This window comes from Lampetra fluviatilis, chromosome 3 (genome assembly GCF_964198595.1).
Source record: "Lampetra fluviatilis chromosome 3, kcLamFluv1.1, whole genome shotgun sequence".
NCBI classification, from domain to species: domain Eukaryota; kingdom Metazoa; phylum Chordata; class Hyperoartia; order Petromyzontiformes; family Petromyzontidae; genus Lampetra; species Lampetra fluviatilis.
This window is the reverse complement of record NC_136277.1, coordinates 28,464,838-28,481,579: the sequence shown is the minus strand read 5'-3', so window position 1 is coordinate 28,481,579 and position 16,742 is coordinate 28,464,838. Positions and strand designations below refer to the sequence as shown.

The following is a 16,742-nucleotide window of genomic DNA, read 5'->3' as shown; positions in this document are numbered from 1 at the left end:
TACTCAAATCAGGTTAAGTCTACTGACATAGCCCAAATTATGTTAGTGGAAAAGTTATGACTTATTAGGAACCAAGCACAAAAGGGTTGATTGCCGCCAAAAGCAGTCCTGTCCACTTGGGCGTTATTGCAATTTTTCGTAGGCCTCTTCACATGAAAACTGTTTATAAACTAAACTATGTAAAAACGCCGAGTGCAATATCGTTGTAATGCAAAGTGCTGAGATAACCAAAATACGAGAATGTGGCATACCTGTTAAATCAATTCCATTATAGCACGAGTTGACAATCCAGGCGCGCACACACACGCTGCAGTGAGCAAAGTATTACAATCAATGGTTCCGGCAGGCAATTACAAAACCTTAATGGTTGGTGTTTATATCAAGCACAAAAGTGAAAGCTTACTCCAGGATAGGAATTACCAACCGTGAAGATCCAGGCAACAGTAATAGCATCGTTGATGCAATACCAGCTGCACAGGGGCACCGAGGCCATTGGATGTGGTTTGCCTGCAGTCGTCCGGACACAACACTCCTAACAATTTTGGACCACCGTCCAATGCATGATGCAATAAGGAATTAAATATTATGAATTAAACTTGCAACGTCAAACACGATCCAGAGTGCTTAAATAAATGGGCCATCAGATACCACCGGCAGACATTCTTTCAGCCACACGTTGCAACTGCGACTTAAGGCAAGCCCGTAAAGGCTTATTGGATCACACAAAGTAAAACATTTCTAGCAGGCTTATGGAATAGGCGCAGAGCCATTACACGTTTAGGATATCCAAACATTGCAGTACAGCTGCACGCACATTTTGAGAAAGCACGACTCTGCGAGTCAACTGTAGCGGCGTCTAAAAGGGACCAACTGGATATTTGGGAAAAGGAGGGCGCAGGCGATATTAATTTAACCCACCGTGACAAGTGAACTGATGAGGCACAAGCAACTGCAGAGGCGGGAGGGCCGGCCACACGAAACGAATTCTTCACGACCGCACGGAGCTGCTGCAATCGGAACTTTTGCCCAGAATAGAGGCTTCTGCCAAAGTGCTTGTCTGATGAATTCCAGTCTATGAAGCCATCTGGATAATAATCAGTATTTTCAATATCGTACAATAATCCTTCTTTACCGAGTCTGGGAACAGACAATGCCAGCTTTGAGGTTAAACAAAAAAAAATATCCGCAATGCTCTTCGCCTATAAATCACGTTGTGTGGTTTAGGCATTCACTTTATAGCGGATATATTTATTCGATATTGTCCGTGCTCAATTCGAGTCACGTAACTTTCTGAAATATAGAAGCAAAAAAGGGATACTTCATGTAAAATATTAAATAAAATATCTAATCCGTTTGTGCAACAAAAATTCCAATTTAGCTATTACAATAACCATTTCGTCATTAAACAGTTAAAACATAACTTTACACGATAACTTTAATATAAATGCAATGTTTGGTACTTTTAAACAGAATGCACCATATTACCAATGTTTTAATTTCAAGTGTAAAGCAAATTCGCTTGTGCTTATGAAAAATTATAAAGTGTAATAAAAGTAAAGGATAAATGTATTTATTTTGTATGTGATATTCTAGTTTTTATTTTTTACGCTTTTTGTATAACAGTTTACAACAAATTAATGGTGTTACAGACTTTACAGCGGGTTACCAATATTACAAAACAATCTTCCAGAAATGTGCACGTCCGCTAAAAATCACTATTAAATGTTGTGTGCAATGTATGTACATATTCGACTGTAAATATAGTTTTTTTTAATGCTTAACTTTGTATGAAAGCCTTTGACTTGTATTGTCTCAAGTGGGTACGGTGTCACAATAAATACTCGTGACCCAACTCTCATGTGTGCAACATTTCAAAATAAGGTACACCACAATACAGCACTACCTTACAATTTGAAGTATAATTTCTTGGACGGCAGGAGTGTAAGAGCAACGGCTGGGGAAAATGTTCACCACCGTCATGAACTTTCACCACCAACTAGAAATTAAGTGTTTCAGGCAATGACCTTTATTCAGTGTAAAAGGATCCACAACTTTAGCTCATGACCATACATTTACCAAGTTTAAAACGGGATCATTAGTTCATGACGAGGTAAAAGATTTCTTCCAGCTTGTGCAACATGTAAATAGCTGCACGAGTAATTTTTTTCCTAATCGGTGAACACTGTTGGGAAATTATACCGACACAGAAAAAGATAAATGTAAGATCACGGTGTATTTGGTGATGAAAAGATTAAACACTGATGGCTCAATGGCTAAAGGGCCAACAGTCCAATTTGTTTATCATTAATTTTGCTCCTTATATTGACCACGGCACTCATTTAGAGCTTCCAGAGACATCACAGGTGAAATGGGTACTCTTAACTTTCAGCAGCAACGAATCTCCCCGGGAGAAAGCAATACCCTGGCACTTTCCAACACGGCACATTTTTACGGCGTATTTCGTGCACTTTTAGTTAAATGCTGCTGTAAAAGAATAACATTAAATCGATTCGAGTGACAAGACGGAACTGCGCCCACCTGCTGAAAATCTTACCCCGATATATTTCCATTAAGTTCCTCAATCGAAACATCTTAGCATAGTAACAATCTCACCAACGCAAAACTAGCAAAAGGGGGGGGGGGTATAACGACAGTAGAAGTCAGTTATTGCACGATTTACAATAAACCGATACGAGCGGGGGCCTTCTGATAGCACTGTTAACGCGCGCGGGCACTCTCCACAACAACAAAAAAAACCCCACACAGGATTTTGCACAACGGTGGCAGACAAATCACATTGGCGACATACAACACACCCTTACAGTATGTACAGTACATCTTGAGAGAGAGAGAGAAAACGCTGAATGCAAAGTTGAGATTAAAAAAACACAAGTTGGCAAATCATGGTGGGGTGAGAGATGTCCCCCTCGAAGCACTTGCAGTGATTGAGGTTTCTCTGTGAATCGCCGGTTACTTGCATTTATCACAGCCGACGCAATGTGTGTGTGTACTTTATATATACATCGACATTACTACTAATTGAGTGTTTTCTATTAATGGAAAATGAAACCTTGTAGATACACCCCAAGGCTGTGTTCTGTGCTCTCCAACAATGGATGGACAATGTATTAATGAGGAAAAAAATACTTTAAATTTATAATCAGGCATCCTGTTATATCACTGCAAAAATAACGGGACTGATGCCAGAGCGATGTCAATAAATTGCACCCGACCATAACGTTTCATTTATTTTCTTAAACAAAGCTTCAATGGTGTCGGACAACCCGGGGCACATTCAAGGGACATATCTACAAGGCCTGTTTGTTTTTATTGGTTGGATCTTCTACTTTCGAACCAAAAAATGGAGTACAAAAAAAAATGTAAGTTGAAGGTTCCTTGGTGCAGTTCCAAAAAGTGAAAATCAGAGGGAAAATTGTGATAGTAAAATTGTCTATCCCTAGTGCGCCACAAAGTGGGAAATGTTCCCAAATAAACATGCTTTGCTGTCGCAACCTGCACGACACCTCCAACCTCTACAGCGCTATTTAAAAGTAAAAAAAAAAGTATGTATTTTGTACAGATGACAACCAGCTTAAATGCTGTCCACTGTTTACTATGTCACAGGATTGTTTCTGGATGTGCTCAGCCCGATGTAGGTCTCCAGTAACACAAGGGAACGCTGACGTTTTGGATTTGTAGGAAAGGAATGGTCTTCTCTGAAGCACTCACCACTGCCACACTACATAAGCTCCATCTAAAAACGATAACAAGCCAAGTGCACACAAGGGGGTATGGGAAATTTAGGATCCATTTACATACATTATACAGCATCACAACAGCAGATGTAGAGATAAATACAAACTGTTAAACACACACGCAGATGTTAACTTTGTTTCCATTTCTACAGAGTTCACATAAAAGCGAATATAAATGTGTGCCGTTGCATATCACGCACTGACCACCGTTTACAGGCCACGAGATGAAATGTATGGTGTCAACTTCCAAATAAAACTTGGTGTCCTTATCGCTGTACCATGTTGTATTAATATTCTTGAACTTTCCCTTGAGTATCAATGGAAACTGTGAACATTCTGCAACACCATACACATGCATCAGTTAAAATCGTGTAACCACTTAAATGTAACAAGTGAAAAAAAAAACAGCTACCGCAGTTTATATCAAGAACTTGTTCCAACACATTGATGTAATTTGCATGTCTTACAAACGTACAAATACAAAACCCTCCGCGGCAAAACTTAACACATCTTTCAGCCTGATAACCCTTGCAACACACCTTCCCTTCATCAGTTCATCGCAGGCCGCAACGGGAAATGTAGCAGCAACGTGGGAAGCAAAAGGAACCACAGGCCAGATCTAGCACCTTTGGTGACGAGTCACGACAGCTCACGACGGCATTATGATGAGCGAGCCGAAACATGCAATGGCACCAAACACTCAACAGCAGGGGCTCGCTTCCCGTCGGCCGTCGGTGCGTTGGCGGCGCTGCGGGTCCCTACTGTCCTCCTGCTGGCCCCAGCTTTTGAGGGTGGCAGAGCGTTTGACCCCAGGATTTGAGGGAAGAGTGTGGTGCCAGAGCAAGAGCTGGTCGTAGAAGCGACTGACGAGGCGGAGGGAAGGGGTCACACCTGGCTGCTGTCGGTGCTGTCCAGTTCAGAGTTCAAGCCTTTCCTGCACACGGGGCAGCTGTCATGCTGGGCAAGACACCACACACATGCATTTTCAGTCAAAATTGTTCATGTCAGTTCACTTAATTGATGGTCTTTAATTACTCAAGCAACAGAATATTAAATATCACTTAACCAGGTGACAGGCCATTGACTTAAATGAATCACAGGCATCCGTGCTTGGAAATAAATACAAAATGACTCTTTTGTGATGGGTAACTTGCACGCTTTGAATTTGAGCTGACAAGGACATCAAATCAATTACTCTTGCGGAAATGTTACAAGTTTTTTCAATAGCCACTTCACAGTAGAGCTGTGTTAATTCCTTTCAGAAGGCAGCTGCAATAATCAAATAGTTGAGAAGTGCAAAATGAATGAGTGGTGAGCACAAAAACGATAGAGTAAAGAGCTGTCTGAGCTCAGTATTTTAAAATAATGAATGAACATTATAACACCCTCTAAAAGACGTGTATGAAATCACTGACAAATTGCATTTCATACATGGTTGCGTACGCAATTCCATTAGGGGAATTACTGCATAGCTCAGTCTCAAAACACAGACGGCGCAAAAGCTTGCCGAGCCGATGATGCTGGAAAGCTGCAACGCTGCTCACCCAGCTGAGCCATCAAAAAGATTAAAAACTCAACTGTGACTTTGAAACTTTGGCCAGTCTTCAACTATAATATGGCTGTAAACACAAGCCATTTAAAGGCAAATAGTCAGAAGTGTAATTCTTATTTACAAGCCAGGGAACAGATAAAGTGTAATGACATCCCAGTGGGATTTAAATAATATCCGACGTGATATTTGTCAGCCAGCCTATGGAAGCATCCAACGTGGGTCGATTTTTACACGAAGTGCTCAGCCAATCCAACCTCGTTGCCTGTCTCCCGCCAGCAAGGCAATGTCATCACCGTGACCTTCCTCTAACAAAAGTGTGAAGAAGCAGATCTCGTGGGAGGCATGTGAACATATCAATGGCAAGAATCATTTAGATGTACAGCGTCTTAATACTAAGCTCTACTAGACACTGTGAGATAGCAAACGGTAACATACAATAAAAAATGTATGTCTAGATTAACTAATAAAAACAAAACACACGAATCCCATCTGACAAGGAGGAACCTATTTGCCCTCAAGCCATGATCACAACTTGATGCGCGAACACCGTAACGGGTACGGGTGAGCGCTGCTCACCAGAATGAGCAGACGCTCTTCGGCGCAACGGTGGCGAAATGTTAACGACCTCGCCTGGTATACATACGGTCGTGGGTTCGATCCCGACCCTGACACTTGTTGTATATTTGGAGTTTGCATGTTCTCCCCGTGGTCGCGTAGATTTTCCTCCGGGTCCTCCGGTTTGTTCCCTTCCACATTTACAAACATACGTTTCGATAATTGGGCAGCTATAAATTCCCAAATAATAAGCCACTTCGTTGAGCTCTCATTTGTGACGCAGGTCACTTCTGAAAAAAAGCTAAGTAGCTCAGTGGGTCATACCTTGTGAAATTCTTGTTTTTTTTTATAGTTTATAGCTTAGTCAAACATTCTCACCATTTCCAGCCAAGGCACGATGCAGTTGCTGTGGAAGAGGTGAAGGCAGGGGAGTTGACGCACACTCTCGCCTACGCTGTAGTCTTCTTTGCAAACTGCACACTCCATGCTGCAGTCTGAATGCAAGGGGATGCATGCCACGACAATCAACCCTTTTGCATGACAAGAGTTGTCACTTTTAAAGGCAAAATTAACGCCTTGAGTGCAGTTTCCCACATGTACAAATATGGCCTATTTAGCGCCCGCAAAATCCTACGTACAAGGATCGGGAGACAGAGCATTATACTTCAGCGTGAACAATTAATGCTAATGCGACGCCGGAAAGGTGGGAAACGATTAATAAAAGACAAGTTTTACTCACTGGTAAATATAGCACAATGCTTTAAGAGGCATTCCAGAAGACATTGCCAGTCTGCTGAATAAGAGTCAAATGTATTTCACCCTCATAGCAGCTCACCAGCATTACACACCCAAGTGTGAACTGCCAAATCATTTACAGAGCCGTACATATGCGTAAGGAGGTCACAATTTTATTGTGGAGGCCCTCTAATTTGCAGCAATACTGAGCATTACAATACATTAGATAAATTATGTTTCTGTAACATTTAACAAAAAAATATGTACAGTGTATATACTCTGGCCAACAGTGTTTTCAAATCCTAGGGCTCACAGGCACTGGGAGCTGTTAGCGTTTACAGATGGAGCAGATGAGTCATTTTTTAAACACATTACTGAGGTGTTCCTGCGCGATCGTGATCCGCGGGAGGGATGAGATCTTCTCCTTGTCAGCCGGAGGGGGTCCCGTGTTGTCCAACTGTCCCAGCAGCTGGGCAGGGAGGAAATGTGCACAAATCCAGAATTAACACAACCGCCAATGACACAGCTCAGAATATCCAATGCCACATATGGTCGCTTTGGCTTAGTGGGGGGGGGGCTGCGTACTTGGTGTCGAATGTTGGTTAATAATTAACTTGAGTGGAAAATTGGTTGCCTGCATGTTGACCAACGTGAGGCTCATGAAATTCACTTGTAAGCATTTAACAGAGGTGGTTTTAAGAGCAGAGCGTGCTATCTTAAACCAAGCAATTTCCTCATGCAAATATGTTTATACATTTGGCCACGCATAATTGTGCAAGTTTTAAAGATGTTTTGCTGTACCAGCATATTCTTTGTATCTCTTACACTCTTTCAAAGTCTATTTGCACTTGCGTCATATTAAAATGAACGGGCTTCTGTTAGTCCCACCTAATAGTTGAGTACACTTTGTCTCAAGGCCTTTCAGACCATATTGTTATCATGCAGAATTTAAGCAAGTAAACGCTGGACTGATTTGACCTTCCGAGTTTCGTCAGCAGTCCGACTTGTTGCACAAACACTGCTGTGTTTCCAGATGTTACTGGCAAGATGGCTGCAACCTCCGAATACTTAATTATTACTGAACTTTTGTTTTTATCATTATTAGAGCTGTTAAAACCACAGCTTTTTCCTCCTAAACTGCCCCTGAGATTGGCAAGCACCTCTGTTAGATCTGCAAACATTTGGTAGGCACTCACACACTATCATTGTTCCAAGTTTAATTGAATGTGCAAAGTTACTTGACTGTTTGGATGTCGATCTTCAAAATCTGAATCCAGTTCTCTTAAGTTGCTAAACTAAGCTCTGCGACTTGTTCATGAATTTATTAAACATGCCAAATAGCCCACATCATCGCCAAACAAAACAAAGTTCCCCCTATAGTCATACAGACTGTTGGGTGAATTGAAATAATTATGGCCAAGCCACACGAGGTAGTGGTGTGGCCGGAACCATGCCCAACGACCTTCGTCTCCCTAGGACTGATGTTGACACATCTTACCAAGTTTACCTCTGAAGACAAATCAACCTAGAGAAGACCCAGGTTGTTAAAATAGTCGCCACAGAATTTAGCTGTGGTCAGGAGTTTAACTCAGGTTGTCTGTCGGGTTCGTGCAGCAGTGCACCAATAACTGTGTTACCACTCCCCAAAATCAGTGTAACACTTAACATGCATATAAGCATTTAGGCATACACATGAATCGACAAAAAATATGCTCGACATGTATGGATGCACTGCCATCTACAGTTGTACGTGAGAATTGCAGTTCATTATACGCGATGCACGCTTAAATTCACGGTCGGCATCAATCCCTAAGGAAACGACCTTCATACCCAGGCATTTAAAAATGCTGTGCAAGGCAATTCCATAACGGGGAAAATGGTAATCCACGGAAGGAGGTAAGGGACGTCCTTTATGCCCCGTGTTTAAAAATGCTGCGCAAGATGTATCGTTTAACCAGATGTGCCAAGACCCAATCTTGGCAATGGTATTACAAATTATAGGAGATGCCAAACTCTGTACGGCAGTAACACACTTGCGTAATGATGGCGTCCAGACCTCCAGCTCCCCACACGTAATCAGCGGGGCTACTGTGTAACACATCACTAACAAACAGGGAAGACAAAAAACACAGGTTTATTTAATCATCACATTCCTGTCAAACAACACATGCCATAGTCTTTACCTGTTTGGTATACGCATATATAATCCACAGTTTCAAATTTAACTGCTGCATGAAATGCAAGCGTGGCTTTTCTTTGAATGGGTTGTTTTCTCTTTGCTGCATTCACGCCGCAGCAATTTCCTTACAGAGTGAACGGAGGGAAAGGTGATCGTGCAGGGCCCCAGAGTCCACCGAGCATCTGCTGGATAATCCTACAGGGAATACAACACGCCAATTGTAAAAATTAAACAATACAAAACCCACGCACATTCACACATCATTATGGTGGTGCAGCAATTAGTCTGCTTGTTAGCACATCTCCAATTAAACCACAATGCTCCATAAAGAGCCGTCTGTAAATTCAATCAGATAATCACTAGAAATAAACAATTATGAGCTATCTGTCCATCAGTCCATATAATAATCCATAATTGGCTGAAATGAGGTAAACATAGGATGGACTATGTTATTGTTATATGTTTTATTTAAAGTGTATCAAAACTGTGCTACCAGCATCATATGAGACGAAATAAATCCATTTGGGTCTCTCACACAGCAGCGCAACCCTTCGCATTAGAGTGGCTCAGGGAAATGGACATCGCAGAACTGTCTCAAAGATCCCTTCAAGTAACCTCTGGTTAATACAATAGAGGGCATAACTTTCCTACTGCATTCCGACAGAGTGTAATGTTTGTCGCAATTCCAATTCTCATAGTTTTAATTTCACAAAATGCAGTGCAGAACCAAATTTGACGGTTTTTGTCTACAGTCATTGGGGACTGGTCTGGGACCACAAACTCTCTACACTTGACAACGCAGTTTATATCACAGGTCGATTACACTCAGATTCAAATACAGAATCTCATTGGTGTCACCTCAGGCCTTTGCACTTGTGAGCCACCAGGCCCACCTATAGTACATTGCGTTTTTAAACAGGGTGAATGCCTCCGTGAGGTTCCTTTCAGCAGCGACATGGCGAGAGGGGGGCGATGAGCTCACCCCTCGATGGCAGGCGAGCGCTCCACACGGTGACGCCGGAAGCTGTGCCGGGTGCGCGGCAAGCGGTAGCGTCGGTCCCTGGCCTGGCTCTCTCGGTCTCGATCGCGGTCGCGCTCACGCTCGCGGTCTCGCTCAGGATCTCCCCGCAAGCTCTCAGCCACGGGCAGCGACGATGAAGAAGAGCCGGGCCTCTGCGGGTGCATGCGGTTGGGCACCCTGTCCTCGTCGCCATCGGCAAACCACGTCATCACCATGCGCCCCCACAGCTTGCGGCAGAGGACAAACGTTGCTCGCCGTGAGTGGGGGGCACATGTGGCTGGGTAGAGCTGGGCAAACGAACTACACCCTCTTTTGTTCACTCTTGTTAGGAAATATAGCACTATGACTAATTCACAGCCTATGACCAAATAATCCGGAATTTTCCTGATCTTGTCAAGCTGAGCAGGGCTGAGGCTGCAGAGTGTGTGGATGATTGACTGCCACAGATAACAGGCGTTACAGGCTGTGGCGTTACATTGTAGGCGGTGAAAATAATTGTTGCACTCTATTCTTATGCTCCCACATCTATGCGCCCTGCTTTCATCAACCGTACTGACAGCAGGTGGTGAAGTATAGTCAAATAACCCCCTCAACCCGCAACGCGTGGGGAAATCCTCATCCAGCAGGGTACTGACAAAGGGCTGTAAATGATCGGGTACTATTTCATAATAAAAAACCTCTGCAGGCAAAATAATATATTTAATTAACCAGAGATATATTCTTAGCCATAATTAAAAGACAATCAATATTCCCAATGTAATTATACATCTTTCCGAGTTATCTGCCCCAAGAGCAGGTTGGTTCAAGTTCCCTTCATCAAGTCTGATCTTGTGCTTTCTTCTTAATTTCAAACCCGCTCGCCCTCTTCGCTCGGCCGACTGGCGTCATCTGCATTCCACGGCTGACCTGGGCCACGATTTGTGGCCGCTCTTTCAGTCGCGATGTCACTGCCGCCCCCCCTCTGGAATTCCTACCCCTCTGGCTCTCCCTCCTCACTTCGCGTTTTCAAATCAGGAGTAAAAAATTTAATAATTAAAAGTAATTTCGACCCTCCCAAGTGTTCCCTTTCTCCCCCGCTTCGTACCCAATTCTTCCTCTTCGAGATGTTTGGTTTGCGTGATTTAGCGCCTTGCAAATGAAAAGTGTTGTTGCATGCACCGTCCCTTTCTTGAAGTCAGAGCAGCGTCCTCATTTTTCTCCCTCTTTTTCCCCCCCCATTAGCCTTCTGAATCTTCCAGCAGCAAGCGTTAACCTCTGAAAATATGCCAAATCCAGATTAATTTGCCGTCTCTGAATTGTTGTAATGAGATCTTCTTTAATTGTGCAATGTGCCACCTTTGGGTGTGCTAAAATTTATACAAAAATTTGGAATTTTTTTTAAAGCAATGTACTCTTTTTTCCACTCAAGTATTGAATTGCCATGTGTTATGGTTACAATGTATTAAACTATATAATACATTGCTATGATGAACCAATGGACTATATTTATTATGTAAATTGTAGGTGGAACTAAGAAGATAATTCAAGTGATTTTTTTGCATATTATTTAGGTATAAAACATTGTTTATTTATTTATTGTCACTTCTGCTAGAGACGTAAGTAAACGTAGTGATATAAATAGGTTATATATATTCAATTTAACTCGTTTTGAATTTAGATTTGTAGAGTTTGGCTATATTGGTATGCAAAAGCTTACTGACATTCATGAGATCACAAGATTTCCAATGCCCAGTTTATAGCAGATTGTGCTTTTCTGCAGTAAAATGCACACTGCAAACTAGTGACCTTGTGGAGTATGCCTTAAGAGACAGAGGCACTGAAAGACGCTACATCAATATACATCTCTATTGTAATAATATTTTGTGCGTTGTATATGAATTATTTAAAACAACGTAGAAATTTTAGTTACATCTTAGTGTCATTATTTAAAATATTTTTTTTTTCCGAATGAGGGTGGAATTTTTGTTTAATGTATTATAGTGAGCTGGCACGTCCCCAACATACATCCTCACGGAGACACAAGTAGCTAAATCTATTAGACATCAACAGGCCATCCCTACCACTTGGTGTGTCGCCGAGTGCTTTTCCGCAAAACAATTACCTCTGAAAACTGCGCTGAGGGATCCTGGTTCCTGTTGGTGGAGCTGCCATCGCTGGCACTAGGAAACGGAGTGTAAAAACGAGTCAACGTAGGTTCTGACGAGCAGTTTATACGCAACATCGTTGTTGTGCTTTAATCAGTTCCGTGTACTAAACACTGTTTCACGGGCCACATTCACAATGACAACTTTTAATCGAATATATATTTCGACTAGTTCTAACCAAAGAAAGTTAAAATTACACTCTTAACTCCACGACAACTAAATTTCTTAAAATAAGGTAATATTCACAACAACAAAATAGTGCCAATAAACAGTAAAGAAAATATGAAATGTTATATGACCTCATGTAACTGCACTGCATTTGTGCCAGGGACACGTGATAAATGCACAGCGGCAAGTGTTCATCATAACAGATTACTTTAAGATGGATGAAAATTAACGTGAAGAAGATTACATTTTCCCAAGACATATGGTCTCAATCGGAATTAGATCTATTCTTCATTAACCAAAATTACAACATGTGAGGATTCTGAAACCTCAACACAAACAAGATAACCATTCTATGTACCTCGGCTGCTGGTCAGGTAACTCTTCAATGAAGCCAGAGTCGCAACGTGGGCAGGTATATTCCTGTCAAAAAAAGAACACTTATGATACACAATTGCATTTTATCATACAATATTGCATGTATGTGAGATTTACGCAGTTATTGTATTTACAACATTTACAAAGTATGCCTCATCTGTAATGAATTTCGCAATATGTGTCAAGGTTCCTGACAATTCATTTTGTAATACAAATCAGGGAGACAAAACTTATGCACAAACAGTAGGCATCTTAAGTCAGATTTTTTTATATAGCAGCAGAAAAGACAGCGTCCCCGTCATTGGGACGCTGTCTTTCCGACAGCTCTGTTTCTTCACCTGATGACGGCTGCTTGTGTTGTGGCCGAAACGTCGTGATAATTTTTATTTTATCATGTTTTATTTGTATTATTTCTCTTCTATGTGACTTTATTGAAAGAACCAAAAAGATGAATCCCTGCAGTCACGAAAGCTTTAAATTGAAAGGCCCCTATGAGTGCCAACTATTATACATTTTCCAAAGACTATATGAGCTTGTACCTTTACCATGTCTATATATTATGTGTATGTTTGTCGATAATAAAAACACACTCCTGAAAAACAGTTAACACAGTGATCTAGTCACGCATATATTTGCCAATATTACAAGCTTGTAAAATTTTGGCTAAAAGGTGTCATTGCTTCACAAACATTTCTGTACAACTGCTCTTTTAAGAACCTTACTGTGGGTTTTAAATTAAAGACTAGCCATTTGCCCGTCCAAGGACGGGTGTATTTCAGTACATCTGAAACTTGCAAGTGAAAAGCAGACTGCGACGTGATATTCATTGCATCAATTCGTGTACAATTTCGAAGGGCGTGGTGACACAGCCCTATTTCATTTTAAGGTTATAATCCCTTGTTCATCATTTTTACTTTGATGTCTCAATAGCGTTACGGAGATCGCGTGACGTGAGGGTTCTGCCTTTGTAGTGAGGGTTGTAAGTTGACGCTGAGGAGGGGAGAGGAGGCACCTCGCCCCCCCATGTGGAGTGACGTCACCCGCTAATTAATATTAATGGTGGGGGGTGCTACATGTGAAATAACGTCACCCGCTCATGATTATTAATGAGGGGCAAGGGTCCATGTGGAGGACGTCATCTGTTCATGAGTATTAATGAGGGGGGCTGACCGACGTGGAGTGACGTCACGTGTGGGACACACAGACATTATTGGCTCATTATAGCAGTAAATGAGTGGTTTCGCATTACATTTGTATGGGCAGTACTCATATGTTTACATTAATATTGCAGTGGCAAGAATATCCATATAAGAGCTTCTTCTGACTTCCCACAAATCGAAACTCATTCTATCAACTGTGGAATCACAAAGGGCTGGTTCAACTACCAACCGAAATAAGTTCCACCTTCAACGACTGCACCATACAAATGGACGTGAAAGGTGCTTGCTCGACCCTCTGCTGAAGGCTTCACCAAGATATGTCAGCCATGGGGGTTGTTGTTTGACCGTACTTCACCACATAGATAATTGTGGTTTGGTGATAGGGGCACCCTGGATTAGTTCAGATATGATTTGCTACTGACATTGGCTATGGCCAAGAAACAAACCCATGTTCATATAGAAAGAAAAAATGTAATTACTAAATATACACTGCCAGGAAATGCTAACTTTTTGGGATTTTTTTAGGATTATATATTGATGGGAATGACAACATACAAGAAAAAAAACCCAGAAAGTTGCGTGGTAGCCAGTCGCTACATGGATGTGGCGAAGAAGACAGAATGGTTTTTCAATTGCTGAGATGTCAACCATCGTTTTCAATTCTTATTCTTACGCCTGTGTAAATGGCCTGCCCTATTCTCGCACTCGCACATGTGGCTGCTAAATCAGTCCTTCTGTGAACCTTACGTGTATCTATACAATGATATGTTTGTGTGTGCGTCTCGTCTGCTAGTCCCAAACACATTCTTGTGGTCACATCTCTTCGCTAACCCGCGTTTTCAAGTGCGTTCAGTGATAAGCCTTAGCATACAACTAAATTCCACGCAATGATTGCTTATAATAACCATCTGCTTCTGTGTCTTTTGACGAGAAGGCAGTTCCTCGCCAACATCCCACTGGAATTTGAGAATATCCGAGTGAGGTTAAAATTTACCAAATGAGGAGAGAAGGAAAGGATTTTGTGTTGAGAGTTGTGGGTGGCAGGAAGAGATGGGAGATACCGGTGTATGTAATGAGGGGTGACCGCATGGAGGGAGGGAGACCACGATTGAGCAGAGTGGTGGAAGCAAAGGGGAAGGAGGTTGCGAGATAGAGGGGGGGGGTTGAGGAAAGGCAATTATTGAGAGGAATTGGGAGAGGAATCTCGGGTCCGTGGCGATCGTGTGGTGTGGGACCCGGGGAAGTCGGGATAGCATCTGTGGGAGAAGGGGGTACAACAACATCGAGCGAGGCGTTGTGATGAGAAGCCATTAGGACGGTGCGGAGGGAGACCTCTGAGCATTTTAATAATTTAATAACTAAACAACGGTGTTGTACAACAGGGGACAGTGAAGAGTAGGACATGGGGGTTATTTTTTTTTAAATAAAGGTATATGTAGAGCAGCAGTTATTGTGTGGACACGATTGTAGGAGATGCATCATCTTGTGTTTGATTACTGTTCGCAACAATAAATAACTGCTCTACTTATAACTTTCTTTAAAACAAAAAAAAACACATCCAGGTCCTCCCACTCCTCTCCCCTGTTGTATAATAACCCAGTTAATATCGTGAAAGCGAAGCCCCAATCGGTAGTGGTGTGAGAGAGACAATTGAATGCGTTGTTGAGCGGGGCGTAAGGAATGTTGAGAAACGCTACGCGGAGTGCGGAGAGGCTGAGGTGGCAGACTTTGGGGGGGGGGGAATTCGGCGAGGAAGTCGAGGGGCCGTGTTGGGATGGAAGGCGGCGACTCTTTAGTTCGATCTCAAAGGGTCGAGACGAGGCGGGGATAACAAACAGCACGGAGCGCAGCAGAGAGCAACTCCGCGGGAGACGAGGGGGGATTGGAGTCACACAGCTCGAAGCCCCCCACCACCACCACCACCACCACCCACTGTAATAACAAAACACATCAACACAACCGAGACAAATAAGATGAAGGTTTCCCAAACACCCCTCCTCCTCCTCCTCCTCAATCACCAACCAAACCTCAACCACCTCCCCTACCCCCCCGCGCGATCTTTCACATCGAATATAATAACCTTGTTTTACTAAGGTAAACATTCTCGCTCTCCTTTCATTATCGAAAGAAATAAAGAAAGACGCCCTCCCCAAACGAGACAACAACAACACCCAGACAGACAGACACAGCAACAATCAAACCCCAACACGGAGCCGGCCATCATGGAACAGACTCTTCGGCGTTGTATTATCGGCGCAGCAGCACAGCAGCTGCTGTCCCCCGGGTTACGATGAACAAGGAGAAGAAGTGTAGGGGGGTGAGGGTCGTGAGACGGCGCGTTTCTCCTCACGGGCAGCTTGGGGTGAACCTCGCGGGTGCAGCTGTGGCAGAAGAAGCGAGTCGCCTCCTCCTCCTCCTCGACAGCCGTCGCTGCCGCCGCCGCCGCCATCACGGGTCTCCACCCCCCTCTCTCCCACCGAATTGCGTCATAAAGGGGCCGACGTGACGTCACTGCGACTGACGCAATTGGCGGCCATTTTGCCTAGGGGTGGGGGATGGGGTTTGGGGTGGGATGGAGGTTTGGGGTGGGAGGAGGTTTGGGGTGGGATGGAGGTTTGGGGTGGGATGGAGGTTTGGGGTGGGATGGAGGTTTGGGGTGGGATGGAGGTTTGGGGTGGGAGGAGGTTTGGGGTGGGAGGAGGTTTGGGGTGGGAGGAGGTTTGGGGTGGGAGGAGGTTTGGGGTGGGAGGAGGTTTGGGGTGGGAGGAGGTTTGGGGTGGGAGGAGGTTTGGGGTGGGAGGGGGTAAACAAAAGGAGACGTGGGGCCTCCTTTGCTAGGCCCAAAATATGATAATTAGGTTTTTCCCACTTTTTTTGGCAACAAAACAGGTGTTAAGATGTTAAAACACCAAACTGATTTTTTTTACAAGGAATCATGTCTTGCATTGACCACAATGCTTGTGGTCAGAATGCAATAAAAAAAACACATTCTGATAATAAATGCACTATCCTTGAAACTGATTGGTCCACACCAGAGACAGCTTTCTTTTGAGCCTCGTCTCAAAACGGCGTGAGGCCGCATTTATGACGTCACGCGG

The 16,742-nt window shown here is 43.2% G+C and overlaps 1 protein-coding gene across 1 annotated transcript; it reads right to left on the bottom strand.

Annotated features, from left to right (window-relative positions):
• Positions 1–1,593: 1,593 nt before the first annotated feature.
• On the bottom strand, positions 1,594–16,117 carry RNF115 (ring finger protein 115). The gene is made up of 10 exons (XM_078886004.1): positions 15,995–16,117; positions 12,468–12,529; positions 11,899–11,956; positions 9,759–10,024; positions 8,906–8,971; positions 8,631–8,700; positions 6,973–7,066; positions 6,241–6,356; positions 4,647–4,712; positions 1,594–3,754 (listed from the first exon to the last, which is right to left on the bottom strand). Exons 1-10 carry the CDS (start codon positions 16,091–16,093, stop codon positions 3,740–3,742), a joined length of 912 nt encoding a protein of 303 aa, XP_078742130.1. The 5' UTR covers positions 16,094–16,117; the 3' UTR covers positions 1,594–3,739.
• Between the last annotated feature and the right edge of the window lie 625 nt (positions 16,118–16,742).